General features: G+C 60.0%; 3 protein-coding genes across 8 annotated transcripts in view; 2 read left to right on the forward strand and 1 right to left on the reverse strand.

Moving 5' to 3' along the window:
• LOC116860881 (complement C4-A-like) lies at positions 1 to 14,013 on the forward strand. Its single transcript, XM_032847188.1, has 41 exons — positions 1 to 143; positions 280 to 478; positions 682 to 883; positions 1,089 to 1,159; positions 1,243 to 1,328; positions 1,504 to 1,586; positions 1,761 to 1,857; positions 2,023 to 2,128; positions 2,269 to 2,401; positions 2,840 to 2,955; positions 3,051 to 3,227; positions 3,371 to 3,556; positions 3,692 to 3,877; positions 4,039 to 4,197; positions 4,452 to 4,578; positions 4,753 to 4,824; positions 5,103 to 5,300; positions 5,392 to 5,503; positions 5,594 to 5,664; positions 5,921 to 6,060; positions 6,177 to 6,386; positions 6,623 to 6,674; positions 6,777 to 6,866; positions 7,001 to 7,210; positions 7,389 to 7,464; positions 7,629 to 7,785; positions 7,878 to 7,994; positions 8,086 to 8,257; positions 8,465 to 8,697; positions 8,772 to 8,939; positions 9,285 to 9,344; positions 10,328 to 10,421; positions 10,501 to 10,687; positions 10,824 to 10,914; positions 11,075 to 11,149; positions 12,505 to 12,607; positions 12,762 to 12,851; positions 12,953 to 13,051; positions 13,153 to 13,236; positions 13,505 to 13,637; positions 13,768 to 14,013. The coding sequence occupies exons 1-41, from the start codon at positions 79 to 81 to the stop codon at positions 13,907 to 13,909; spliced, it is 5,229 nt and encodes a 1,742-aa protein (XP_032703079.1). The 5' UTR covers positions 1 to 78; the 3' UTR covers positions 13,910 to 14,013.
• LOC116860886 (steroid 21-hydroxylase) lies at positions 13,632 to 19,318 on the forward strand. Of its 6 annotated transcripts, XM_032847199.1 has the most exons (10): positions 16,365 to 16,957; positions 17,048 to 17,137; positions 17,242 to 17,396; positions 17,486 to 17,581; positions 17,687 to 17,788; positions 17,890 to 17,976; positions 18,123 to 18,323; positions 18,473 to 18,651; positions 18,741 to 18,844; positions 18,932 to 19,231. In XM_032847199.1, the coding sequence occupies exons 1-10, from the start codon at positions 16,759 to 16,761 to the stop codon at positions 19,195 to 19,197; spliced, it is 1,479 nt and encodes a 492-aa protein (XP_032703090.1). In that variant the 5' UTR covers positions 16,365 to 16,758; the 3' UTR covers positions 19,198 to 19,231. The 6 variants fall into 6 exon arrangements, with proteins under 6 accessions (XP_032703091.1, XP_032703092.1, XP_032703088.1 ...); XM_032847200.1 differs by lacking the exon at positions 16,365 to 16,957 and adding an exon at positions 13,632 to 13,721 and having other exon boundaries at positions 17,486 to 17,788; XM_032847201.1 differs by lacking the exon at positions 16,365 to 16,957 and adding an exon at positions 15,929 to 15,950 and having other exon boundaries at positions 17,486 to 17,788.
• The window catches only part of LOC116860883 (tenascin-X-like), a 7,519-nt gene continuing 2,289 nt past the window's right edge, over positions 19,230 to 24,459 (reverse strand). The window contains exons 3-16 of the mRNA XM_032847192.1: positions 24,128 to 24,415; positions 23,044 to 23,367; positions 22,395 to 22,730; positions 21,993 to 22,115; positions 21,748 to 21,891; positions 21,468 to 21,587; positions 21,223 to 21,366; positions 20,997 to 21,127; positions 20,739 to 20,871; positions 20,492 to 20,643; positions 20,303 to 20,399; positions 20,047 to 20,208; positions 19,804 to 19,967; positions 19,230 to 19,519 (exon numbers count right to left, since the gene is read on the reverse strand). Of these exons, the coding sequence (XP_032703083.1) occupies positions 19,415 to 19,519; positions 19,804 to 19,967; positions 20,047 to 20,208; positions 20,303 to 20,399; positions 20,492 to 20,643; positions 20,739 to 20,871; positions 20,997 to 21,127; positions 21,223 to 21,366; positions 21,468 to 21,587; positions 21,748 to 21,891; positions 21,993 to 22,115; positions 22,395 to 22,730; positions 23,044 to 23,367; positions 24,128 to 24,415 (2,423 nt within the window). The 3' untranslated portion in view covers positions 19,230 to 19,414. The remainder of the gene's footprint in view (positions 19,520 to 19,803; positions 19,968 to 20,046; positions 20,209 to 20,302; positions 20,400 to 20,491; positions 20,644 to 20,738; positions 20,872 to 20,996; positions 21,128 to 21,222; positions 21,367 to 21,467; positions 21,588 to 21,747; positions 21,892 to 21,992; positions 22,116 to 22,394; positions 22,731 to 23,043; positions 23,368 to 24,127; positions 24,416 to 24,459) is intronic.

Here is a 24,459-nt window from a genome sequence, read left to right on the forward strand (position 1 = left end):
AAATCTGCTCTAAGCCCTGGGTTGACCAGAGAGGACTAGGCAGGCAGACGGGTCTGATCCCTCTTGGGTCCTCCAGCCATGAGGCTCCTCTGTGGGCTGATCTGGGTGACCAGCTTCTTCGCCTTATCCCTGCAGAAGCCCAGGTCCTGGAAGAAGGACACTAGTGCTTGAGTGGGACAGGGCTGGTGATGGGAGAGCCGACATGGGGGACGTGATGGAGGAATGAGGGATGGAGGGGCCCAGGGGCGCTGAATGCGGACCCCTTCCTGTTCTCCCTAGGTTGCTCCTGTTTTCGCCTTCTGTGGTTCACTTGGGGGTCCCCCTCTCAGTGAGGGTGCAGCTTGAGAATGTTCCCCAGGGACAAGTAGTGACCGGATCAGTGTTCCTGAGAAACCCATCCAACTTGAATGCCGCCTGCTCCCCAAAGGTGGACTTTTCCCTCAGCTCAGAAAAAGACAACGCACACCTTAGCCTCCAGGTAACTAGCCTCCACTCCCTTCTACTGCTTCTTAGTCACTCTCACCCTGCTCCCCTCTGTCTTCTGTTTGGTCATCTCATTGGCCTATCTCCTCTCTCTTCTCCCCCTACTCCCCACACTGTTACCTTTTCTGCTTCTGTCTCCATCTCTGGCTTTTTCCTTCTGCTCTGTTTCTGACCTGCTCCCTCTGCCTCTCCTGACAGATCTCCCCGAGAAATGCAGAGATCTGTGGCCTCTACCGCCTCCTTCGTGGCCCCGAGGTCCAGCTGGTGGCCCAGTCACCATGGCTGAAGAACTCTCTGTCTAGAAAGACAGACATTCAGGGCGTCAACCTGCTCTTCTCCTCTCGCCGGGGACACCTCTTTCTGCAGACCGACCAGCCCATTTATAACCCCGGCCAGCGGGGTGAGTCGGACCCCAGGGCCTCTGCCTTTGGCTCCCAGCCTGCTCAAGGCATGTTTGGTACCCCATGAGACAGCCTAGACAGTGCCACACAGGAAGGCTGCTTGGCAAATATTTGTTGCCCTCCCCCTTGCTCCCTGGAAGCGGTGGGGGCCGAGGCCCACCTTCGCAGATGGATTCCTGCTCAGCTCTTGCCCTTCTCTCCCAGTTCGATACCGGATCTTTGCTCTGGATCAAAAGATGCGTCCATCCTCTGACACCCTTACGGTCACAGTGGAGGTGAGTCCCTGAGCTCTCTGACCTTCATCAGCAGGACTGCTGATCTGACCTCCTATCTATGACCACTTCTACTCCCACTGCAGAACTCTCATGGCCTCCGTGTGAGGAAGAGGGAAGTGTACGCTTCCTCCATCTTCCAGGATGACTTTGTGATTCCCGATATCTCAGAGTGAGCTCCCCCTACCTGGTGACGGTCCCTCCTGTGCCCATCTCCCATGGCTCTCTGCCTCCAGCACCCAGTCAGACCTTGAGCCCCTCTCACAGCTCTGGTTTTCCCCCAGTCAGTCCTCTGGCTCTCCATGGGCCTCTTGCACAAGCGGGCTGAGTCCCTCCCCCATTCGTAGTCCAGGGACATGGAGGATCTCAGCCCGGTTCTCAGATGGCCGAGACTCTAACAGCAGTACCCAGTTTGAGGTGAAGAAATATGGTGAGAGCTGGAGATGGCATGGGACAAGCATCTCCTTTCCTGAAGAAGATACGGATAGAGGGGGAGGCGGTGGGGCAGGGAAGGAGCAGGGAGGTATGGGTGCCACAGCCCCAGGGGAAGTCTTTGAAGGGTCCTTTCGCTAGTCTAACCTGCCACCCCTTCACACTGGGTCAGTCCTTCCCAACTTCGAGGTGAAGATTGTTCCTGGAAAGCCCTACATCCTGACAGCGCCTGGCTTTCTCGATGAGATCCAATTAGACATCCAGGCCAGGTAACTCTCCCATCCTCCATGTCCTCCACGTGGGGCACCCAGGGTTCCCCATTCAGTCTGAAGGAGCTGTGAAGCCCTGCCTCCCCGTGCCGCCCCCCGCCCCCACCCTGAGACATTGGCCTTATTTCCTAGACCCACCCTCTTCCCACTCTCTCCCGGCAACAGGTACATCTACGGGAAGCCAGTGCAGGGGGTGGCGTATGTGCGCTTCGGGCTCCTGGGTGAGGATGGTGATAAGACTTTCCTTCGGGGGCTGGAGAATCAGACTAAGGTAGGAGGGAGGGTGTGGATGTGGGGGAGAGGAGGAGAGTGTCGGGGAGGGGAGGAAGGTGTGGGGGAAGGGATGAGGGTGTCAGGGTGGGGAGGAAGGAGACAAATCTCACCGAGGCCCTGTTTTCTTTTTCACTCCAGCTGGTAGATGGCCAGTGCCATATTTCCCTCTCAAAGGCTGAGTTTCAGGGTTCCCTGGAGAAGCTTCATGTTAACAATGCCGACCTCCCTGGGCTGCGCCTCTATGTTGCTGCTGCCATCATTGAGTCTCCAGGTGAGAGGCCTCCCTGATTGTAACCCCAGCCCCCCGCCTCTGACCTTGAGCTGACCCTCTGTTCTCCAGCAACGACACCATTCCCTACTCTTACCCTTGTCTTGTACCCAAAGCCAGGAAAGACCCAGGAGACTGTCCCTCCCCAGCTGTGTTTCTGGGTGGTTTCAGGAGAAGGTAACCCTTTCACTGTCTCAATTTTTTTTTTCTTCACCCATCTCTCCGTCCGTCCGGCAGACACAAGTTACACACCGTCTGTGTGCTAGGTCCCATGCTGGCCTCAGCACACAGAGATGAGTACAAGACGGCCCGTGCCCTCAGGAGTCTGAGGAGCTGAGTGTCTCGTGGGCAGGAAACACTTGAGATGTGGTCACCCTGGCTCTCCCACTCCTCTCTTCGTGGCTCTCTGTCCTCCACCTCTTTCTGCCACATCTCTTGCAGGGGGAGAGATGGAGGAAGCAGAGCTCACATCTTGGCGTTTTGTGTCATCTCCCTTCACCTTGGATCTTAGCAACACCAAGCGGCACCTTGTGCCTGGGGCCCCCTTTCTGCTGCAGGTCTCTTTTGGGATGAGTTGGGGGTGGGGTGTTGTCAGGAGGGTACAGGGGTCACTGAGCAGTCTTTTTTATCTGTCCCTCCCCTGCTCACCTAGGCCCTGGTCCGAGACATATCTGGCTTCCCGGCCTCTGGCATTCCTGTCAAAGTTTCAGCCACTCTGTCTCCCGGATCTGCTTCTAGAATCCAGGACCTTGAACAAAACACAGATGAGCGTGGTCAAGTCATTGTTCCCATAGTTACGTCAAAGTCCATCTCAGAAGTGCAGCTCTTGGTAGGACTCCCACTCATGGGACAGGGTAGGGGAAGGAAAGAAAGGTTGGCCAGTTTCCTGAGAATCCACTTCCTGGACTGGGGGAAGAAGCTGGTGACCAGGGTCCTTGGCATTGACCGTACCCCTGCCCTGCTCCTTTCTAGGTGTCTGCAGGCTCCCCTTATCCAGCTGTAGGCAGGCTCACCGTGAGAGCCCCACCCTCAGGAGGCTCCAGGTTTCTGTCCATTGAGCGGCTGGATCCTCGACCCCCTCGCGTTGGGGACACTCTCATCCTGAACCTGCGAGCTCTGGGCGTCAGTGAGGACAGCTTCTCTCATTACTACTACATGGTGCGCAGAAGCTGGTCTGTTGAGGATGGAGGGTGGGGTGCAGGGAGGATCTCAGGCAGGAGAGAGCCCTTGGGGTGGAGGGAACTGTTTCAGGATTGGGAGTGTGCATTGAAGAGGAAACCACTCTTGCCTCAGATCCTGTCCCGGGGCCAGATTGTGTCTATGATTCGAGAAGCCAGGATGGACCTGACCTCAATCTCCGTGTTTGTGGACCATAAATTGGTACCCTCCTTCTACTTTGTGGCCTTCTACTATCATGGGGACGTCCCAGTGGCCAACTCCCTGCGTGTGGACGTCCAGGCAGGGGACTGTGAGGGCAAGGTAACTGGCATTCAGAGAGGTGGCATGTCTGTGTGTTAGGGGGGTCAAGAGAGAAAGAAGACAGAGTGATTGTGAGCAGGGCATGGATTTGGTTTGGGTACAGTGAGGGCTGAAGGAAGCTCTCCCCACTCTGACTGCCCCCCTCCTCCCACCTCTGCCAGCTGGAGCTGAATGTGGACAGCATCAAGGAGTATCGTCCTGCGGAGTTTGTAAAGCTCCGCCTGCAAACAGATTCGCCAGCCCTGGTGGCGCTGGGGGCCGTGGATACAGCTCTGTATGCTGTGGGCGGGAGTTCCCACAAACCCCTCAACATGGCCAAGGTTTGTCTGGACCCTCCCAGACAAAGCTGTTCTCGCCAGCCCTCCCTCCCCTGTGGGGCTCATTGTCCCGGACCCAGCCCTGAGGTCTCACTCAGTCTCCCCGCAGACTCCCCGCTGAGCTTTCCTCAAGCCCTGGGCCCTGCAGTCTTTATTTCCCCACTCTCTTCAGGGTTGCCCATGCCTTCTCACCCAGAGCTGGGTGGCCCATCTGGGTTCCTCAACTCGTCTGCAACTTCCCGGCCTTTTCTTGCCAGGTCTTGGAAGTTATGAACAGCTATGACCTTGGCTGCGGTCCTGGAGGTGGGGACAATGCCCTTCAGGTGTTTGAGACAGCTGGTCTGGCCTTTTCTGATGGAGAACTGTTGACCTCCTCCAGAAAGAGTGAGAACAGAGGAGGAAGGGGAGTTGGGTGGTGGGACAATCAGGAAGGAGGAGGGGCCTGAGGGTGTAAGATGAGAAGAGGGTTGGTGGGAAGGGCGGAGCCAGGGAAGGAAGGTGGGAAGGGGAGGTGGGACCCCTATCCCTGTGCTGGGCTGCAGTCCTGCTTTCTATCAGGTCTGAGTTGTCCCAAGAAGAAAACCCGGAATAAGAGAAACGTGAACTTCCAAAAGGCCATTCACGAGAAGTGTGAGTTGTGGGCGCCTGTGCAGCTCTCCACTTGGCCCAAGGGTTAGGGTGACAGGGTCTCCCTCTTGGCTGCTCTGCTCTTCAGTGAGCCCGTGTATGGTATTTGGGGCCGGAGACCCAAGTTCTGGGGTTGAAGGTGGAGGGAGACTCTCTCCATTGGCCAAGAACCCAAGTTCTTGGTCTCTCAGGGTGAGTCCTTGTGTATCTAGAGGTCTGGGTGGGAAATGAGATGTGTCTCTGTGGGGTTCCCCTGTGCATACCATCCCCCGGCCCTGCAGTGGGCCAGTATGCTTCCCCAGAAGCCCGGCGCTGCTGCCAGGATGGGCTGACGAGGCTGCCCATGATACGCTCCTGCGAGCAGCGGGTGGCTCGGGTGCGGCCGGCGGCCTGCCAGGAGCCCTTCCTGTCCTGCTGCCAGTTTGCTGAGAACCTGCGCAAGAAGTCCCGCTCCAGGGGCCAGGTGGGCCTTGCCCGAGGTGAGGCTCTGGGTGGGGCTGGGGGACTGGCAAGAGTCTCTGGAAGGGCAGAATGATTCCCCTCCTGATTCCCCATGCTGTGGTCCCCTAGCTCTGGAGGTCCTGCAAGAGGAAGACCTGATCGATGAGGATGACATTCCTGTGCGCAGCTTCTTCCCAGAGAACTGGCTCTGGAGAGTGGAAAAAGTGGACCGCTTCCTCCAGTGAGGGGGTGTGGTGGGCCTGGCCTTGGCTCTGGGCTGATCTGGAGCCAGCCCAGGGTGTGACGGGGCTTCTCGCCTTTTCTACTGCAGATTGCCCCATATGCTCCCTGACTCTCTCACCACATGGGAGATCCACGCTGTGAGCTTGTCTGGAAAGACAGGTGAGACGGCCCTGCCTGGACCTCAGTCCCCCGCCCCATCCATCTCCCCCTGACCGAGGCTTCCCACTGAGCCCTTCGCTCTTCGTACAGGACTGGGTGCAGACCCCTGGGGACGTGGGGAGGCTGGGGAGCGGCGGCAGGTGGGGGGCAGAAATGGGTCACCCCCTGCCCCTCCCTCCTGGGACCCTGTGGCCATGATACCCCCAGGCCTCTGGTCTCTGCCCCATCTGCTACACCCACCACCCCCATCCACCAGGCCTGTGTGTGGCCACGCCGGCCCGGATCCGAGTGTTCCAGGAATTCCACCTGCACCTCCGCTTGCCTGTCTCTGTCCGCCGCTTTGAGCAGCTGGAGCTGCGGCCTGTCCTCTACAACTACCTGAATAAAAATCTGACTGTGAGGCCCTGCAGAAGCCCGAGCACACAGAGAAGTGGTTGGGAGCTGGGGCAGCTGGAGGGTGGGGGGGCCAAACCGGCCTGAGGCTCCGGCCATCCCCGTCTTCCTGTACCTAGGTGAGCGTCCACGTGTCCCCAGTGGAGGGGCTGTGCCTGGCTGGAGGTGGCGGGCTGGCCCAGAGTGTCCTGGTGCCTGCAGGCTCTGCCCGGCCTGTTGGCTTCTCTGTGGTGCCCACGGCGGCGGCGGCTGTGTCCCTGAAGGTGGTGGCTCAAGGGTCCTCAGACTTCCCTGTAGGGGACGCAGTGTCTAAGGTTCTACAAATTCAGGTGACTGGAGCAGCCCCGAATCCAGCCCCCCAGACTCCCAGATTTATACCACACCCCCAATGCCATACCCTCTCTGCTGGTCAGACACCTGAAACCATGCCTTGGTCTGTTTACATCTATAATTCTGATCCCACTCTGCCCCTGATGCTCAAACTCCAAGTCCTAGGGAATATGCACTGGGAGGGGCAGGCCATAGTACTGTGTGGCCTCTCATAGCTGTGTTTCCCCCGAGACAGAGAGAAGGGTCCATCCATACGGAGGAGATTGTCTATGAGCTCAATCCCCTGGGTGAGTGGCCCCCTCCTCCAGCCACCAGTGTCCTAATGGGGTTGTAGGTGGTGGGGGATGCTGGCAGCCAAGCAGATGGCCATCTTGGCCCATCTCCCACAGACCACCGAGCCCGGACCTTGGAGATTCCCGGCAACTCTGACCCCAATGTCATCCCAGATGGAGATTTCAGCAGCTTTGTCAGGGTTACAGGTGGGAGTGTTCTCCATCTCTTCCCAGGGGCAGCCTCAGATTCATGTGGCACCCAGGGACCCCTGTTTGATCCCACGATTCCACGGGTCCCCAGACCTGGTCTCTGACCCTTAAACCTCCATCTCCCCCTGTAGCTTCAGAGCCACTGGACACTTTGGGCTCTAAGGGGGTCTTGTCACCAGGAGGCCTGGCCTCCCTCCTGAGGCTTCCCCAGGGCTGCGGGGAGCAAACCATGCTCCTACTGGCTCCAACACTGGCTGCTTCCCGCTACCTGGACAAGACAGAGCAGTGGAGCACACTGCCCCCTGAGACAAAGGACCATGCTGTGGATCTGATCCAGAAAGGTTCTGGGCATGGGGCAAGCAGGCGTGGGGCTGGGAGAGGGCAGTTCAAGGCAGACAGGGAGCCCACCTAGCTAGAAGGGAGAAGGAAGGGGATGCCTGATGGGAATGGGGAGTGTGGCCTTGGGTACATGTGGTGGGAGAGCGAGCATCGCCTCAGCCGTTGCTTCTTGTCCCCAAGGCTACATGCGGATCCAGCAGTTTCGGAAAACCAATGGTTCCTATGGGGCTTGGTTGCATCGGGACAGCAGCACCTGGTGAGGTTGGGAGAATGTTTCCCGGTCTCTGCGGGAGCCAGGGCTGGGGGAGGGGGCAGAGCCCGATACAGTGGGAGGGTGAATAACCAGGTGCCTGGGTGAGTGGGGATGTGTCCCCTATGGGGACCAGTCGCTGTCCCCAGCCATTCCTCCTTCCCCACCAGGCTCACGGCGTTTGTGCTGAAGGTACTGAGTCTGGCCCAGGAGCAGGTGGGCGGCTCACCTGAGAAGCTGCAGGAGACGGCCAAGTGGCTGCTGTCCCAGCAGCAGGCGGATGGGTCATTCCAGGACCTCTGCCCGGTTTTACACAGGGACATGCAGGTTCGGGGTTGGGAGGCCGGACAGAGGTGGGAGGGCGGTCCCTGCCCCTCCCTGCTCCTGGCTGACATCTTCTCTCCGTCCCCTTCAACTAGGGGGGCCTGGTGGGAGATGATGAGACTGTGGCGCTCACAGCCTTTGTGGTCATCGCCCTTCAGCATGGGCTGGCTGTCTTCCAGGATGACATTGCAGAGCAGTTGAAGCGGAAAGTGGTAAGAGTGTTTGCCCTTTCCTGGTCCCCAGCTTTCCCCCTCTCTCCCCAGGAACCCAGCTCTTTTGACCTTCCTCCCCACTTTCTCCTAGGAAACCTCCATCATCAGAGCGAACTCCTTCTTGGGAGAGAAAGCAAGTGCTGGGACCCTGGGTGCCCATGCTGCTGCCATCACGGCCTATGCCCTGACTCTCACCAAGGCTTCTGAGGACCTGCGGGATGTTGCCCACCGCAACCTCATGGCCATGGCCCAGAAGACGGGGGGTGAGCGCCAAGGGTGTCCTGGTAGTGAGCCTGGGTCTTGGGGGACCTGGGTATGCCCAAAGGGAGAAATTGAATGAAGACCTCAAGAAGGAATGAAAGCCTAAGGGATAATTGGGCAGAATTGGAAGAGCTCAATACGGGGAGTGTCAGAGGGCCAGGCAACTAGCCCTGTCCACCATTCACCTGTGGGTCTCCCTTTACTTCCAGATAACCTGTACTGGGGCTCAGTCCCTGGTTCTCAGAGCAATGCCGTCCCACCCACCCTGGCTCCTCAAGGCCCAGCAGACCCTATACCCCAAGCCCCAGCCGTGTGGATTGAAACCACAGCCTACGGCCTCCTTCACCTGCTGCTTCAGGAGGGCAAGTCAGAGATGGCTGACTATGCTGCAGCCTGGCTTACCCACCAGGGCAGTTTCCAAGGCGGGTTCCGCAGCACCCAGGTAGGGGCTGCCAGGGGGCTTCGGGGGTGGGTGGTCCCAAGACCGAGTGCCTGAGTGCCAGCCCACCTCCCCAGGACACAGTGATAGCCCTGGATGCTCTGTCTGCATACTGGATTGCTTCCCACACCCATGAAGAGAGGGCACTCAACGTGACTCTTAGCTCCATGGGCCGCAGTGGGTTCAAGTCCCACGAGCTGCAGCTGAACAACCACCAAATTCAGGGGCTGGAGGAGGAGCTGCAGGTGAGCCACTCCTTCACCTGACTTGCCTCCCCCACCCCTGGGCCTCCCGTGGCCAGGCCTGAAGCCAACCCTGCCTCCCCCCACCCTTGTGGAATCCCCATGGCATCTCGGCTTGATGTCCTTGTGGGAAGACCTATTTGCCACGTGACCTGGAGAAAGTCACCTAACCTCTGAGCTTCGTTTTTCTCATCTCAAAATTAATATATGGGTAGTCTACCCAACAGGGTTTTTAGGAGGCTGAGGTGAGGTGTCAGCTCTGAGTGGGTGGGAGAGGAGATGAACTGGAACAACCGTGTGCCCTTGTGTGCCCCTCTGATATCCCTTTCCCTTGTCCATTCCTGCAAGTTTTCGTTGGGCAGCAAGATTAACGTGAAGGTGGGAGGCAACAGCAAAGGGACCTTGAAGGTGAGAGCCAGCAGCACTGAATGCCTGGGACCCCAGCATGGAGGGGCCATGGTCTTGAGTGGGAGGCCTGAGGGGGAGCTCATGGTGAGCAGGGAGGGAAGGAAGGAGATGCCCCCGAGTGGGCGGCCCCCCTTACTGGTCTGGGTGCTCCCCCCGACTCTGGTCTCTGCCCTTTCTGGGCACCTGTCCTCTCCTTCTCCCCCAATCAGTGCTGATGGCATACACACCCAGCACCTCAACCCAGGCCTCTCGCCTGAGCCACAGGCCCCACATGTCACACAGCACCTCAAACCCTTTCTTCCTCCCGGGTCCCCTCACCTGATCGACAGGGCCCTTTCCCCACAGGAGCGCAGCCACTGCTCTGGAGGCCATCTTAGTGTCCCCACCCCCGCCCTTCCTTATGGCCCCAGCAGCTCGTCCTCGGCTCCCCTGCTGCCCAGGGCCCATGCCACTTGTTTCCTAGACTCTGCTAAGGCAGTGTTGGAACTTCTCCCTAACCTGTATCTCACCCCTCTGATCCACTGTGCACACTACCGTGAGATCAGCCTTCCGAAAACACTAGTCAGACTAGCCCTGGAGAAAAGTCAGACTCTTCTACCTATACAGCTGAGCATCTGCCCACCTCCCTCGTCAGACAAATCCCCTCATGTACACAGATCTCCTCCCCTTGAGTGTCCTTCCCTTCCTTTGTCCCAAGTGACAAACTCGTTCTTCTCCTCCAAGCTTTGGCCAGAAGCCTTTCCTGAGCTTTCCATTCCAGCCTCTTCTGGGCCCCATGTAGAGTGCTCGCCCCTGAGGCAGGCCCCTGTCCCCGGTCTCGCCGGGTCTCGCAGACCCTGGGCCACCCGCCTTAATGGACTGGTCAGGAGGGATGAGAGGGGTGGAAGGCCTGGAACCCCTCAGCCTAGGGGATGGCCCAGGTGTGGCCCGGGAGAAAGGTCTGGGCCCCAGACGTACCCTGTTCTCACCCCTTGTTGAGCTAGATCCTTCGTACCTATAACGTCCTGGACCTGAAGAACACGACCTGTGAGGATCTTCAGATTCAAGTTACCGTCATGGGCCATGTTGAATACACAAGTGAGTGTTGGGGCTGCAGGCCGTTGGGCCCCGAGGGGGCCGGAGCCAGCAGCCAAGCCACCCCACTGTCCCTGTGCAGGGGAGGCCAACGAGGACTACGAGGACTATGTGTATGAGGAGCTTCCAGCCAAGGATGACCCAGATGCCGGTTCCCAGACTGTGACACCCCTGGAGCTGTTTGAGAGGCGGCGGAATCGCCGCAGGCGGGAGGCCGCTGGGGTGCCCGACGACCAGGAGTCCAGAGTGCAGTACACCGTGTGCATCTGGTGAGCGTGGGGGGTGGAGGTGGGTGACTACGCCGGACATGGGGCACTGCCAGGCCAGGAGACGGAGGCAGGGCAGAGACCGGGGCTGGGTGTCTGCCACCCAGCGCATGTGGGCCCTGGACATGTCTCTCTGCAGGCGGAATGGCAAGGAGGGGCTGTCGGGCATGGCCATTGCCGATATCACCCTCCTGAGTGGATTCAGCGCCCTGCGTGCCGACCTGGAGAAGGTACAGTCAGCTGCCCAGGCGGGGGCAGGGGTGGTTGGGAGGATGGGACTCCTTGTGCCCCAGGAGCTTGGGTCCATCCCTGAAGCTATCCCAGCCGCTGAGCCTTGTCTTGTGTAGGGGCCGGGGCCATCTCCCTGTGACCATCTGTCCTTCCCCACAGCTGACCTCCCTCTCTGACCGCTACGTGAGTCATTTTGAGACCGAGGGTCCCCACGTCCTGCTGTACTTTGACTCGGTGAGCAGGGAGGGGCGACACAGGTAGGGTGACCGTGGGTTTACTAAGCACGGGTGACCTGAGAGAGGACGTGTGATGGAAGCAGGGAGACAGGATGAGAGTGTGTTGGAGCAGAGTTAGGGGCAGGCCCGGGAGCCTGCCCTGCCTGTGGGCGATGGGGGCCGAGCTCCGGGTGCCGCTCTAGGGCTGGTGCCCATCGGCAGGGAAGGACTCAAGAGTGAGCCCTTCATAAAGCTGAATTTACGCAACTCAAGGGCCGCCTTTGTTGCTTGTTGTTGACCTTTCTAGTTTTTTTGGTTTTTGTTTTTGATATTGAAGTATATTTTCTTTTCCAAAGTGATGACAGTCATAGAGGAGTTGCTTTTGCCTTTCCATGCCATTTTTGGCTAAAACAAAGAATCATTAACCCTCTGATGGCCCTCAAACTTTTTTTGAGCATTAGCTGTAATCTCTTGGAGAAAATGTGAAAAAGATATAATACTGTGTAACACCTTTATCCAGGTGTGTAGGGGTTGAGGAAGCCCCCCCCCCCCAGCCCAGTGTTTGTAGAGGGGCCAGACACCATTAGCCTGAGAAGTCAAGAAGAGGAGTTTCATTGAACACAGTGGCAGATGAGAAGTCAGGAAGATTTTGGATGAGGAGTTGACTTAAGCAGCATGGCTCGGGAGGGAGACTGGCAGGGAACCGGGCTGGACCAGACCAGTGTAGTGTGGGTGTGAGGAGAGGGGTCTGGGTCTAGGCCATGAGGATGGGCCAGTGACAGCACCTGCCGTTATGTTATGACACATAAAGTGGGGCCTGGGTGCATCAGTAATGAAGCAAGACCTTTGTGGCGGGATTTGGGGGTGGGCTTCTGGGGGTAGGCAGAGTGAATTTGGAGAATTTCTATGTCCCACAAGAATCCTACTGCAAGAATGAGGCTGAGTGTTTAATTTGGGAATCATCAGCCTGGAAGGGTTTGGTGAAAGCCAAGGAGCGGCTGAGACCTCCTCAGGGGAACACGGTGGACCCGAGTAGCCAGGGCCAGGGACTGTGCCTCTGGGAGGGAAGAAGAGGGATGGTCAGGCATGACAAGGTCAGAACCAGGGATGGCCAGAAGCTAACCCTGAGCTCAGAGAGTTTCATGCAGAACGTGTCCATGATGTGAGGGCACTGGAGACTGGGACGAGGTCACTGTCTGGCAGTGACGTGAGCAGAGACCTCGGGGTTTTTAGAGTTTTTAGAGTTCCGGAGCCGGAAGGTACTAGCATGTAAAAGACACTGAAGATAAGACCAGACACAGGTCAAGGAGATGTAGCACAGCGGCCTGCAGGGCCCAGGGGGTGCGTCCTGACATCTCCTCCCCACCTCGCCAGGTCCCCACCTCCCGGGAGTGCGTGGGCTTTGGAGCTGTTCAGGAAGTGCCCGTGGGGCTTGTCCAGCCGGCCAGCGCGGCGGTGTATGATTACTACAACCCTGGTGAGCGCTTGGAGAGCTCTCGGCAGGTTTGGAGTAGCTGTCCCCATATGGGACATCAGGAAGGGGGGTCAGTGCCGGGTGGCAGTGATGTCCCCCTTGGGACAGGGGTGACAGTGTTGGGGGGTGTGCATTCTAACTGTACTCTGTCCTGCAGAGCGCAAGTGTTCTGTGTTTTACGGGGCCCCCACTAAGAGCAAACTCTTGTCCACATTGTGCTCTGCTGACGTCTGCCAGTGTGCTGAGGGTAAGAGCTGGGTCTGGGGGCAGGGGGCGGGGTGAGGGGAAGCCAGTGAGGCTGGGGCCTGCACTGGCTCATCTGTCCCCCTACCCCTCCCACCCCGGCAGGGAAGTGCCCTCGACAGCGTCGTGCCCTGGAGCGGGGGCTGCAGGATGAGGCTGGCTACAGGATGAAGTTCGCCTGCTACCACCCCCGCGTGCATTATGGTCCGTGTGGCCCCCGCCCAGCCCAGCTCTGTAATTGGGCCCACACCTCATGACCGCTGCTGGAACAAACCCGTGCTCCCTTCCCTTAAACTCCCTCGCAGGCTTCCAGGTGAAGGTCCTCCGAGAAGATAGCAGAGCTGCCTTCCGCCTCTTTGAAACCAGAATCACCCAAGTCCTGCACTTCAGTATGAAGGGGCTGGGGCTGGGGGACTTAGGGAGCTGAGGTCGGGTTTTGCAGCCCGGGTGCCTGGGACAACGGATGTTTGGAGGCTGAGCTCAAAGCCCCTCAGGCTCTTGGAAGCTCTGGACTTGGCCATAAATCGAAAAGCAGTCGTACATCCCCATTAGGAACAGTGAGGGCTAAGCGAGAAGCTCCGTGCACAGCCCTCGGCCCTCACTGGTCCTGTACCTTCCATTCGTCTCTTATAATTCCTGTGCACCTTATCCTCTCAGCCAAGGACACCAAGGCCACTGTCCGTCAGACCCGAAACTTCCTGGTTCGAGCCTCTTGCCGTCTTCGCTTGGAACCTGGGAAAGAATATTTAATCATGGGTCTGGATGGAGTTACCTTTGACCTCAAGGGAGAGTGAGTTCTCTGGGCCTTGCTCTCCTCCCACATGAGGGAACGGATGGATCCCCAGCGTGCAGACCCTGCCTCACCAGAAGCCAGGTGCCCATCCTCCCCACCCCTGCTGACTGCCCTTTTGCCTCTGCAGCCCCCAATACCTGCTGGACTCGAATACCTGGGTCGAGGAGATGCCCTCTGAACGCCTGTGCCAGAGCACCCGCCATCGGGCAGCCTGCGCCCAGCTCAGCAACTTCCTCCAGGAGTACGGCACTCAGGGCTGCCAGGTGTAAGGGCTGCCCTCCTCTTCCCCCGGGGATGCCTGGACGGTCTCTGTGCCCACTGGACACGGCCCCAGGTGGTTCCAGGGGTTCAATAAAGGTCTTTGGCAGCAGAGTGTCAGTGTGTGTCTCCAGGATTGAGAGCAGTGCCCCCAGACCCCTGCCAGCCATGAGACCAGGGTTTGCCTAATCTGAGGCTCCCAGAGCCTGCATGACCCTTGGGGTTGTCACTCCCAGATCATTCCCTAGGAGCTCAGTCCATCTGCAAAGCATGCTGAGCGGACTTGGGACCCCTGCAGCCTGCACCCTAAGGGTCTGGCACCACAGCGAGGCCTCCCTCCACAGCCCAGCTGTCACCAGTCCCTGTGGCCTCAGACGATGCTCGAGCTCAGCCTAATGCCACTGCCCTTCCACCTGACGAGTGGCTGTCGGCCACACATTTCCCACTCTGCCCTTGTGCAGCTTTGAGTTCTGGGGTCTCCTGCTTGTAGCTGACGTCTGGTTTCTTGAAAGCAGATGGTTGACACTTGATCTCCTTACTAGTGTTTAGGGAACTTTCCTGGTGTTGTGCAGTGACTTTGGTCTGGGTGTTAATACACTGAGTCCGCAGCTTTACTGGGTCCAATCTCCCCACCTGCCTGCCTCACTCTCCCCCATTTAGTTGCACCCCTTGGGTCTTCAGGGCTGATTGGAAATCCAGCTAGAGAAATGGGCTGAGAGCGGGGTTGATGGAGGCGGAGTCCGCAGCAGCCTGCCATCCGATCGGGTAGCTGCAGTTTGTGGGGCTCTCCCTCCAGGCCATGCCCTATGCCAGGTCCCCATCCTTGAGACGTGGGATGTTCGGGAGCTGCCTGGTCCTGTGGGGGCACGTAGTTGGGGCACCGGATCCAATCTGGGGGCAGGGAGAAGGCAAGGGCTTCCTGGAGGTGACCTCTAACGTGGGTTCTGAAAGTTGAGGCGTAACGCAGAGAGAGTGGGGATAGGTGAGGGTATTTGAGCAGACGATGGAGAATAGGAAAGACCCAGAGGCCAGGGGCAGGACAGAGCCCATTTGTGGGCACTGCATATAATTCCATTGTGTCTGAGGTTGGGCTTTGGAGGTGGGGTGGAAGAGCTGGGGTTGGCAAGGGAACCAGGTCAGTTGATGAAGGTCTATTCACAATCAGGCCAGTTTTCCAGGTCACTGTTCTTTCCAGTGGAGCCCCCTCTGATGCCCTGCAGCTCTGAGAGGTTCTGTCTCCAAGGCTCCCCAGGGCTGTCGTCCCCATGGCCCTGTGTCTGCCCATCACATCTCTGTCCCCGAAGCTGGTCAGCATGGGGTGGCAGAAAGCCATTTATGAGAGCCAGGGACTCAGCTGCAGTTGTGGCAAGACAGCCACAGTTTGGGAGGTCAACCCTGAGGCAGGGGCAGCAGTGACTGCCTATTCCTTGAAATGCTGCCGCTGCTTTCTCCCTCTCAGCCGTGGGTGTGGATGCAGGCCGAGCCTGAGCCTCTCCACCCACGACCCCCAGCAGTTACTGCCTCAAGCTGGTGGGTGGCACAGCCAGTATCTGGACTCAGGGCCTCCAGCCACAAAGCCTGTGCGCTCTGGGAGTGGCCTAACTGCTCTCAGGTGCAGGGATCAGTTTACAGACCCAGGGATAGGGAATTGGGGATGATGTGGGCCTTAGGGCCTCTGATCCCTCACTCCCACTCCTAGGCAGCCCTGACTTCTCACTGAGCACTCTCACCTCTTTGGCGTGGTCTCTCGGCAAACCCTGCCCCCCACCTTTGAGCCTCTCATCTGCCTCCTGGGACCCATTAAAGTGGTTCCTGATTGCCCCACCTGGTCCAGTGGGACCCAACCCATTATGGCAACAGCTCCCAGGATAGGGCTGGGCCTCCTGATCCCAGCTGTGGCTCTCCGGCCCCTTCCTGGGGACTTTGGCATCGATGGGGGAACTTTCAGTCATGCCGGGAACTCTCTCTTGAGCTGGGGCTGAGCCTGTAACCCGTGGACTCCGACCCTGGAGGCAGTCCCATCCCACCTGCAACTGGGAGCGCAAACAGCCCGTGAGAGGAAAGGGCAGACGGTGGACATGGAGGAGGGAGGAGCCAAGAGTGAGGACCTGGGCGCTTGCTGCAGCTGTGGTGTCCTCCTGTCCCTAGCTTCCAAGAAACCCCCCTCTCCTGCTCTCTTCAGTTCTCTGAGATACCCCCACATTTGTACAGTAATTCTTTTTGGCTCAAGCCAGCTTGGGTCGGTCCCTTTCTCTTGCAACTGAAGAGTGTATCGAGTATAGTAGAGCCCCCAAACTGGGGCGGGGGGGCATAGAGCTCTTCATCTTCTTCAACTTTTGAGATGGAAATGGAGCACGGTAATCGTTACACTGAGACTACAGGTATAAACTGGGGTGGTCCTGACAGACCTGGCCATACGGTCACCCCATCTACAAGTTGAAAGAAAAACAGGCCCCTTTTCATCTGACGGCTGGTGAGGCAGGGATGGCTATTGTCTCTCTGAGGTAAAGCAGGAAAGTGGTCCAAGGTGGGGTGGCAGTGGGAGAGGGCTCAGGCTGGAAAGTGACTGTATTTTCCTGCCTGGTTGATGTGGAGCCAGGAAGCCGATTCCGGCTGTGGGAGAAAGGTCAGGGTCGCATCCCCTTTCCTTTCTTCTTGATGGATGAAAGGCCGATTCTTTGACATGTGGACTCCCCAAGGTCAGGCGGAATGTGCCCTTCCAGGATCTGTGGGCAGGACAGTGGGCAGGGCCCCGGGGGGAGTCAAAGGAGGCCCTAGTGCAGCCCGAGCAGCAAGATGGATGGGGGGGCCTCCAACACTATAAGTGGCCCTGCCAGGGCCTTCACTCTGGGCTCTGGCCATGCTCCTCCTCGGGCTGCTGCTGCTGACCCTGCTGGCTGGTGCCCGCCTGCTGTGGGACAAGTGGAAGTTCCGCAGCCTCCACCTCCCGCCTCTAGTGCCAGGCTTCCTGCATCTGCTGCAGCCCAACCTTCCCCTCTACCTGCTGGGTCTGACCCAGAAACTGGGGCCTGTTTACAGGCTCCGCCTTGGGCTGCGAGGTGCATTGGCTCCATCCTCTCCACCACGGGGTGAGGAGGGGAGAAGCGGGGTCCCCTCCCTGCTGACATCCTGCTTTTGCCATCCCCCAGATGTGGTGGTGCTGAACTCCAAGAGGACCATCGAGGAAGCCATGATCAGGAAGTGGGTGGACTTCGCCGGCAGACCCCAGACAGCGTCCTGTAAGTGTTCAGGGCCGGTCTCGAGGGAAGACATGGGCTGGTGGAGGCAGGGAATGTCAGGCCCGTGGCTTCCTCGGGATGCCCAACCCCTCTCCTACTTGCAGATCAGCTGGTGTCTCAGCACTTCCAGGACCTCTCCCTCGGGGACTACTCCCTGCTCTGGAAGGCTCACAAGAAGCTCACCCGCTCAGCACTGCTGCTGGGCCTCCGCAACTCCATGGAGCCACTGGTGGAGCAGCTGACCCAGGAGTTCTGTGAGGTAAGGCTGGATGCCCACAGTTGCCCCAGGGCAGCTTCAGCTCTCCCGGCAACTCCTGGGCCTGTTTAGCTCCTTGTCCTTCTCCGCAGCGCATGCGAGCCCGGGCCGGCACCCCTGTGGCCATACAGGAGGAGTTCTCTTTCCTCACCTGCACCATCATCTGTCACCTCACCTTCGGAGACAAGGTCAAGGTTCTCTTGCCCTCGCTATGCTGGTGCCCTTTCCTTAGCCCCTCCCTGACTCTCTTTGGTCCTGAACTGAAAGGATTCCCTCTTTGGCGGGGTGGGCAGGAGGACGCCTTGGTACATGCTGTTCATGACTGTGTCCAAGACTTGATGAAAACCTGGGAGCACTGGTCCATCCAAATTTTGGACATCATTCCCTTTCTCAGGGTGAGGAGGTGCAGCCCAGACTCCTTGGGTCCTGGGAGAGAGAGGGGCTGGGGGACCAGGCTTCCTTGCCAGCGGCTATACTCTCCTGCTCCCCGCCCCAGTTCTTCCCCAACCCAGGCCTCTGGAGGCTGAAGCAGGCCTTGGAGAACAGGGACCACATGGTGGAAAAGCAGCTGAAGCAGCACAAGGTGGGAACACTGCGTGTCCCTGGCGCCCCCGTGGCACACAGCCAGGGAGCCTCCTGCCCCAGAGCTGGGCAGGGTCTCCAGCATCCCACCGTCCCGGACCTGTGGCTCCCCTGAAAGCTGAGGCTGGGCCTTCCTATCTTCCACAGGAGAGCATGGTGGCAGGCCAGTGGAGGGACCTGACTGACTATATGCTCCAAAGACTGGGGAAGCCAACAGCAGAAGAGAGCCACGGACAGCTCCTTGAAGGACATGTGCATATGTCTGTGGTGGACCTGTTCATTGGTGGCACTGAGACCACGGCGACCACCCTCTCCTGGGCCGTGGCGTTCTTGCTTCACCACCCTGAGGTGCACCCTGGGGGCGGCCTGGCCAGGCCCCAGGACCTCAGCTCACTGCAACCCCCCATGGCCTGTGTTCACCCAGGCAGTGGCAGTAGCTCTGGGTCAGCAGACTCAGGGTTCCAGCCCCAGACACCAGGCTTGCTCCCATTTCCCAGGTTCAGCAGCGACTGCAGGAAGAGCTGGATCGTGAGCTGGGCCCTGAAGCTTCAGGCTCCCAAGTCCCATACAGAGACCCCGCCCGGCTGCCCTTGCTCACGGCCACCATCGCAGAGGTGCTGCGTCTGCGGCCGGCTGTGCCCCTGGCCTTGCCGCACCGCACCACGCGGCCCAGCAGGTGACTCCTGAGAGCTAGGGATGAGTGGGACTGAAAGGGGTGGAAGTGGTGGATGTGCTGGCCAGGCTCTGACTCCACCTTCCCCTCAGCATCTTGGGCTACGACATCCCTGAGGGCATGGTCGTCATCCCCAACCTGCAAGGCGCCCACTTAGATGAGACAGTCTGGGAGCGGCCCCAAGAGTTCTGGCCCGGTGCGTGGCTGGGAGGGTGCCTGTGGTGTGGGGGCGGTAGGGGCCCGGTCCTGTGGCTACAGAACCCCGGGTCTCTCCTGCCCACAGATCGCTTCCTGGCCCCCGGCGCCAGCCCCAGAGTGCTGGCCTTCGGCTGCGGGGCACGCGTGTGCCTCGGGGAGCCACTGGCGCGCCTAGAGCTCTTCGTGGTGCTGGCGCGGCTGCTCCAGGCCTTCACGCTGCTGCCACCCGGGGGCACCCTGCCCTCCCTGCAGCCCCGGGCCCGCTGCGGCGTCAACCTCACCATGCGGCCTTTCCAGGTGCAGCTGCAGCCCCGGGGGGCGGGGACCCTGGCGCTGGGCCAGCACCCATGACAGGGCAGAATGCACGCTGGTCATACACGCGCCTCGGTTTCTCCTTTTATTATTCCCGTACAACCCCTGCCCTCCCCCCTGTAAACATGGTGCTGTGAGATCGCAGATGGAGAAGGCTCCCTCTGGTGGCTGGGTGGTGACGGTGGCCCCTGGCTCTTCTCTCAGCGCGACCCCTCAGTGCTCGGCAGTCATTCTGGGGCGCTGGAGAGGTGAGCGGTCAGCCTCTCTGGGCCGCTGGGGGCCGGTAGCTTCTTGGTCTCAGCTTCATTTCCGTGAAGGGCACAGAGAACTCAAAGCCCTTCCAGTAGTACCAGCTCACCCCCTGGGAGAAGAGAGGTCGACACAGAGTCAAAGGCACACATCCCCTCTGCTCTCACCCCTGCCCCTCTGGGGAGACGGTTCCCAGAAAGCAGCCACCCTACCGTCTCCCCCACTCCAAGATCCTCGACTGCCAAGGCCCAGAGGCTTCATCTGAGCTGGACCTTTATGTCCAATAAATCTCCCTCAAGATGCCTTGGTGAGATTGGCATTATTGTCCCACTTCACAGGTAAGGGCCCGAGCGTGCCCTCACAGCCCAGCAGGGCCCCCCACTCCCGGCCCCTTACCTGGTGGTCCACGGTGCTCCCGTAGAGCCCGTTGAGGTTGGCATAGTGGCAGTTCTTATACCACCATGCCCCGTGGTACGAGACGGCGCAGGAGATGAGCAGGTTGTTGGGGTCTCGGTCCCGGGCAGAAAAGACGCTGCCACTGTGGTAGCTCATGGAGTCCCCTGGCCAGGTGTGAGAGGAACAGTGAGGGCCGCCCTGGCCTCTGCGCCAGCCTGCCCCGCTCCCAGGCCCAGGCCTGACCTGCCGTGCCATGGTAGCCGTCCAGATGAAGGCGGTAGTAGTCCGTGGCTGAGTCCACCCGGAAGGAGTCATACTGTGCGAACACGGCCTCGTCCCCGGCCCGCAGGTCCACGCGCATGGAGTAGTCGCCCGCTGCCGTCAGGCTGTGCAGGGCCTCGTTGCCTGCGGGGAGGGAGGGACAGTGCTCTCATCAGGGTCCTGGTGTCCATGGGGTTGCCGTCCCTTCCCTGGCCCTGTAGTCCTGTGGGGCACTGACCCAGCCAGAACTCCCCAGAGATATTGCCAAAGCCGTGGGCGTAGTCCTCCCAGTCCCTCCAGAAGTCTGTCTGTCCATCCATGCGGCGCTGGAACACCTGAGAAGCAGGCGGAGGCACCATTGGCCTATGGCTCCTGGCAAGGCAGCTCCTTCCCCGGGCAGACCCCCAGGTTTCCGTGTTCCACCCACCAGCCAGCCACCCCCATCGGTCTCCATGTCACAGAACACATCCAGGGGCCGCTCGCGGTTCCCATTCAGGAAGATGGTGGTGGGCCTCGAGGAGCTGGCTCCATTCTGCATCTCTTCCCCACAGTCCCGAGGAAAGGGGATTGGAAGTCCACCTGGGGAGAGGAGAATGAGGGGCTGGTCCTTTTGCTAAACCCCAGACCCCTGCTGCCTGCTCAGCCCCTGGCCATAGGTCCCAGGGCCCAAATACCAGTGGTGAAGGAGGTGGACACCGGCGGTGTGAGGCTCTCGCCCCACATAGCCCGGAGCCACACGCTGTAGGGGGTGGAGGGAAAGAGGCCCAGCAGCTGGTGTGAGGTGATCCCTCCTGGGAGCAGGATCTCCTGTGGACAGACAAGGAGCAGGTCAGGGGACAGGGAGCCCCGCTGGGAGGGCCAGAGGATGGGGCAGCACCTCCTGGAATGGAAGCTGGGAGGGGAGTTGGCCAGTGAGGGAGGGATGGGGGCACCTGGGTCTGTTCACCAGGGGTGTTGAAACTGAGCAGGTAGCCAGTCGGCAGGACTTGGGGTTCAGTCCAAGTGAGCAGGGCTGTGCGTGGGGTCACTTCCTTGGCCTCCAAGTCCTGGGGTGCCTCCAACCCTGTGAGGGGAAAGTGGGAAGAGAAGATGGAGACGAGGCCCATCCTAGCTCCTTTGAACCTCCCCTGCCCTGTCGCACATAGCTCCAAGCCGCACCTGTATTGAAGGTGACGCTGGCCGGGGCGGTGAGATTGGGGCCCCGAAGACCACGCACGGTCGCTGTGTAGTTGGTGTGGAGCTCGAGGCCACTCAGAGGGTACTCCACAGCACTGCCGGGGGCCGAGCCCTGTAGTGAGGGGGCTGGCAGTGGGCTGCGCATCAGCATCTGCCCCCTTTGTGCCCTGCCAGACTCCCTCTCCCCTCCCCGAACAAGTCCCCCCAGAGGCCTCAGCCCCGCTCACCCCCTGAAGCTGTGACCCGGACTTTGTACTTGTCTACAGGGGTCTGGGGGGGCTTCCAGTGCAGCAGAGCGGATCCCTCCGTCAAGTTCAGCGCTCGGAGCTGGGTGGGGCCGTCAGGAACTGGGAGAAGGGAGGGGGCTCAGAGCTGTCCCCTGTCCCCTGCTCCAACCCCCACCTTCCCAAGCTCCATTGGCCCCTGGTCCACGGTCAGAGCCTCTCACACCTTCCCCCTCCCCATTCATTCTCCCCCTACCTCCTGCCGGGGCCTAGTCCACCTTACCTGTGGTGAGGAAGCCTGTGAGAGGCTCACTCTCCTCAAAGCCACGGACAGAGACCACAGTCACCTCATAGTGAGAGCCTGGGATCAGCCCCTTGAGTTTCTGGGTCCGCGCTCGGCCGTCCACCTGCACACTCTGTGGCTCCCCTGAAAACACAGTGGCCTCAGGAGTTCGCCCTGGGAAGTGAGCAGAGTGAATGGAGCAGGAGAGATGAGGGCAAATGAGGACATGGGCAAAAGTGTGTCACCTCCATCTGCCAGCTGGTAGGAAACTTTGAAACTGTCCACTCTGGATGCTGGAGGTATCCAGCTGACCTGGGCCGAGGTTTCCCCAATTTCGCTGAACTGGAGGTCACGGGGGCTTTCCAGAACTGCAGAGAGGGTGTGTCGAGACGGCAGTAAGGGCACATGGCAACAAGGCTCCTGACTCAGGATCCTCACCCCTGCCTCTTCCGGGGCTCCAGTGGCTCCAGCCCTGCTCACCTACCCCTTTCCTCTAGACCCAGGAGAGAATGTCTCTGTAGACATCTCCAGCCCCCACCACCTGCCAAGCACCACCCCCAGCTGGCTGAGACACGAGGTCCCGCCCTACGATGTACAGACCCCTCACTTCAGGGCAGCACAGGAAGGTGCCCCCTGCAGGGCCTTACTTGGGCTGAGGGTGCGGGCTGTGCCCTGGATGCTGTCGGCCTTATGGGGCCCCCGCAGCCCATACACTGTCAGGCTGTACAGGGTCCCTGGGCGCAGGTCCCGGAGCACAGCCGAGCGCCGTGACCCTGGCACTGTCAGCTCCCGTTGCTGCAGGGGACGCGGGTGCGTCTCCAGGGTACTTGGCGATGGGACCCCGAAGCGGAGCAGGAAGGAGTCAAAGGCCTCTGAGGGGGCCTCCCAGTTGAGCCGCAGGGAACTGGTGGTCACATCGGTCACGGACAGCTGGGACAGGTGGGGCCCTGTCTCCCCGGGGGTCAGGCCAGCAGGAGCAGGCCCTGCACAGAGTGGGTGGGGGACAGAAGCACACAGCCTGGGTGGCCTGGGGTGGGGCTCTGGCTCTGGCTCTGTCCCGGGCCTGCCCTGAGTTTGTCATCTGTGAATGGAGCTAATGAGGGGCAAGCGCTTCAGGTGGGACCCGTAGTGAGCATGTGTGTGTAGAGCGGGGGCTGTCAGCACACCTTCCCCCCTCTGCAGAGCCCTCCTCACGTTCTGTTGCTATAGTCACCGTGCCTGGGCACCCCATCAGCCCTGCTGGTCCCAGACCAGATGTGGGGGAGGCCTCGGTGGAGGGCCCTGGCCTGGTCATACCTGTGGTGCCCTCAGTGGAGACAGGCCCCAGGCGCTTCCCTTCATGGAGGCCGTAGAGGAAGAATGTGTAGGAGGTGCTGGGCTCCAGGCCTAACACTTGCACCTTGTTCTGGTTGCCATCCACAAGCAAGGCCTGGGGCTGCCCATCTGTGTCTTGATACTGGACCACGAAGGAGTCAAAGGGGCCCTCAGCCACACTCCACGAGAGGCGCAGGGAGTCTGGGGTTATGTCGCTCACCGCCAGTGTCTGCAGCTGGGGCCCTGCAGGGGGCTCAGGAGCCTCTGTGGCAGGGTGCCAGGGGCCTGGCGTGTCCACTTCCGGGGCTGCGTGGGAGAAGCCCAGGGGAGAAGCTGAGAGGGGGCGCGAGGGGTGGTGATCGAGGCTCTTCAGCCATCTTCCTTCTCGCGAACCTGCCATTCTCTGCGGTGGCACTGAGTCCAGCTACTGCTGGGCCCCTGTGAGTGCCAGCACTGTGGCCCCATCACCCCTCTGCAGGAGGGTTTACTGTGTCGAGTCCTGCCCTTGCTTCCCCTTCTCCACCTCCGCAGCCTCTCGCGCCGCCCCCACCCCCCGAAGGTGTGTGTGCAGCCTGCCACCCTCCCCAACCCCCGGGTGCCTGTGCTGCTGGTCACTCCTTGAGCTCGGGCACGTGGCCTCTGCAGAAGAGCTGAGGACAGAGAAGGGCCCACGTGCTGCATCCCCCTGAGCTGAGCGGGGTGTCGGCATGTCCCAGGGAGGAGCCCGCTCTCCCAGCGCCTCTCGCCTATGTCCTTCTCCAGTTATTTTCCACTTGAGAGAAAAGGCTCCTGACTCATTCACGGGAGGGGGTTTGCCTCTGTCCGGTAAGAGCTGCCTCAGGAGAGGGACTACGGAGAACAGCTGTCAGCATGGGGCAGCAGGGGGATGTTGGGAGGCTGGGGGCCATTGCCAGGGCCTTTCCTGTGCCTGCCCTGTGCCTACCTCCACAGACTCCTTGGCTACCATCCAAGAAGGCCCCACCACACTTCCCTCCCTCCCGAGCTCTGTGCAGGCCTCCTTATCCCCCAGGCCCACTCCTGCCAGTCCCTTCGACTTTCTGCTCACCTGTCACTCCCAGGACAGAGACGGGGCCCAGGCGTTGTCCCCCGTGGAGCCCATACAGCAGGAACTTGTATTTCCTGCCAGGCTCCAGACGCTCTATGGTGACTTCCCTCTGGTCTTTGGCTGCAGGCACTGCCTGCGGCTGCCCAGCTGGGTCCCTATACTGGACCATAAAGGAATCAAACGTGCCCTGGGCCACCGTCCATGAGAGGCGCAGGGAGTCTGGGGTCCCGTCTGTCACTGTCAGCTCCCCGAGGCGGGGTAGGCGCTGCCGCTCCTTCTCCAGGGAAGCTGTGGTGAGAGCGGGAAGAGAAACTCCGTCAAGAGCTACCTCT

This window comes from Lontra canadensis, unplaced genomic scaffold, assembly GCF_010015895.1.
Source record: "Lontra canadensis isolate GAN:19392208 unplaced genomic scaffold, GSC_riverotter_1.0 scaffold186, whole genome shotgun sequence".
NCBI classification, from domain to species: domain Eukaryota; kingdom Metazoa; phylum Chordata; class Mammalia; order Carnivora; family Mustelidae; genus Lontra; species Lontra canadensis.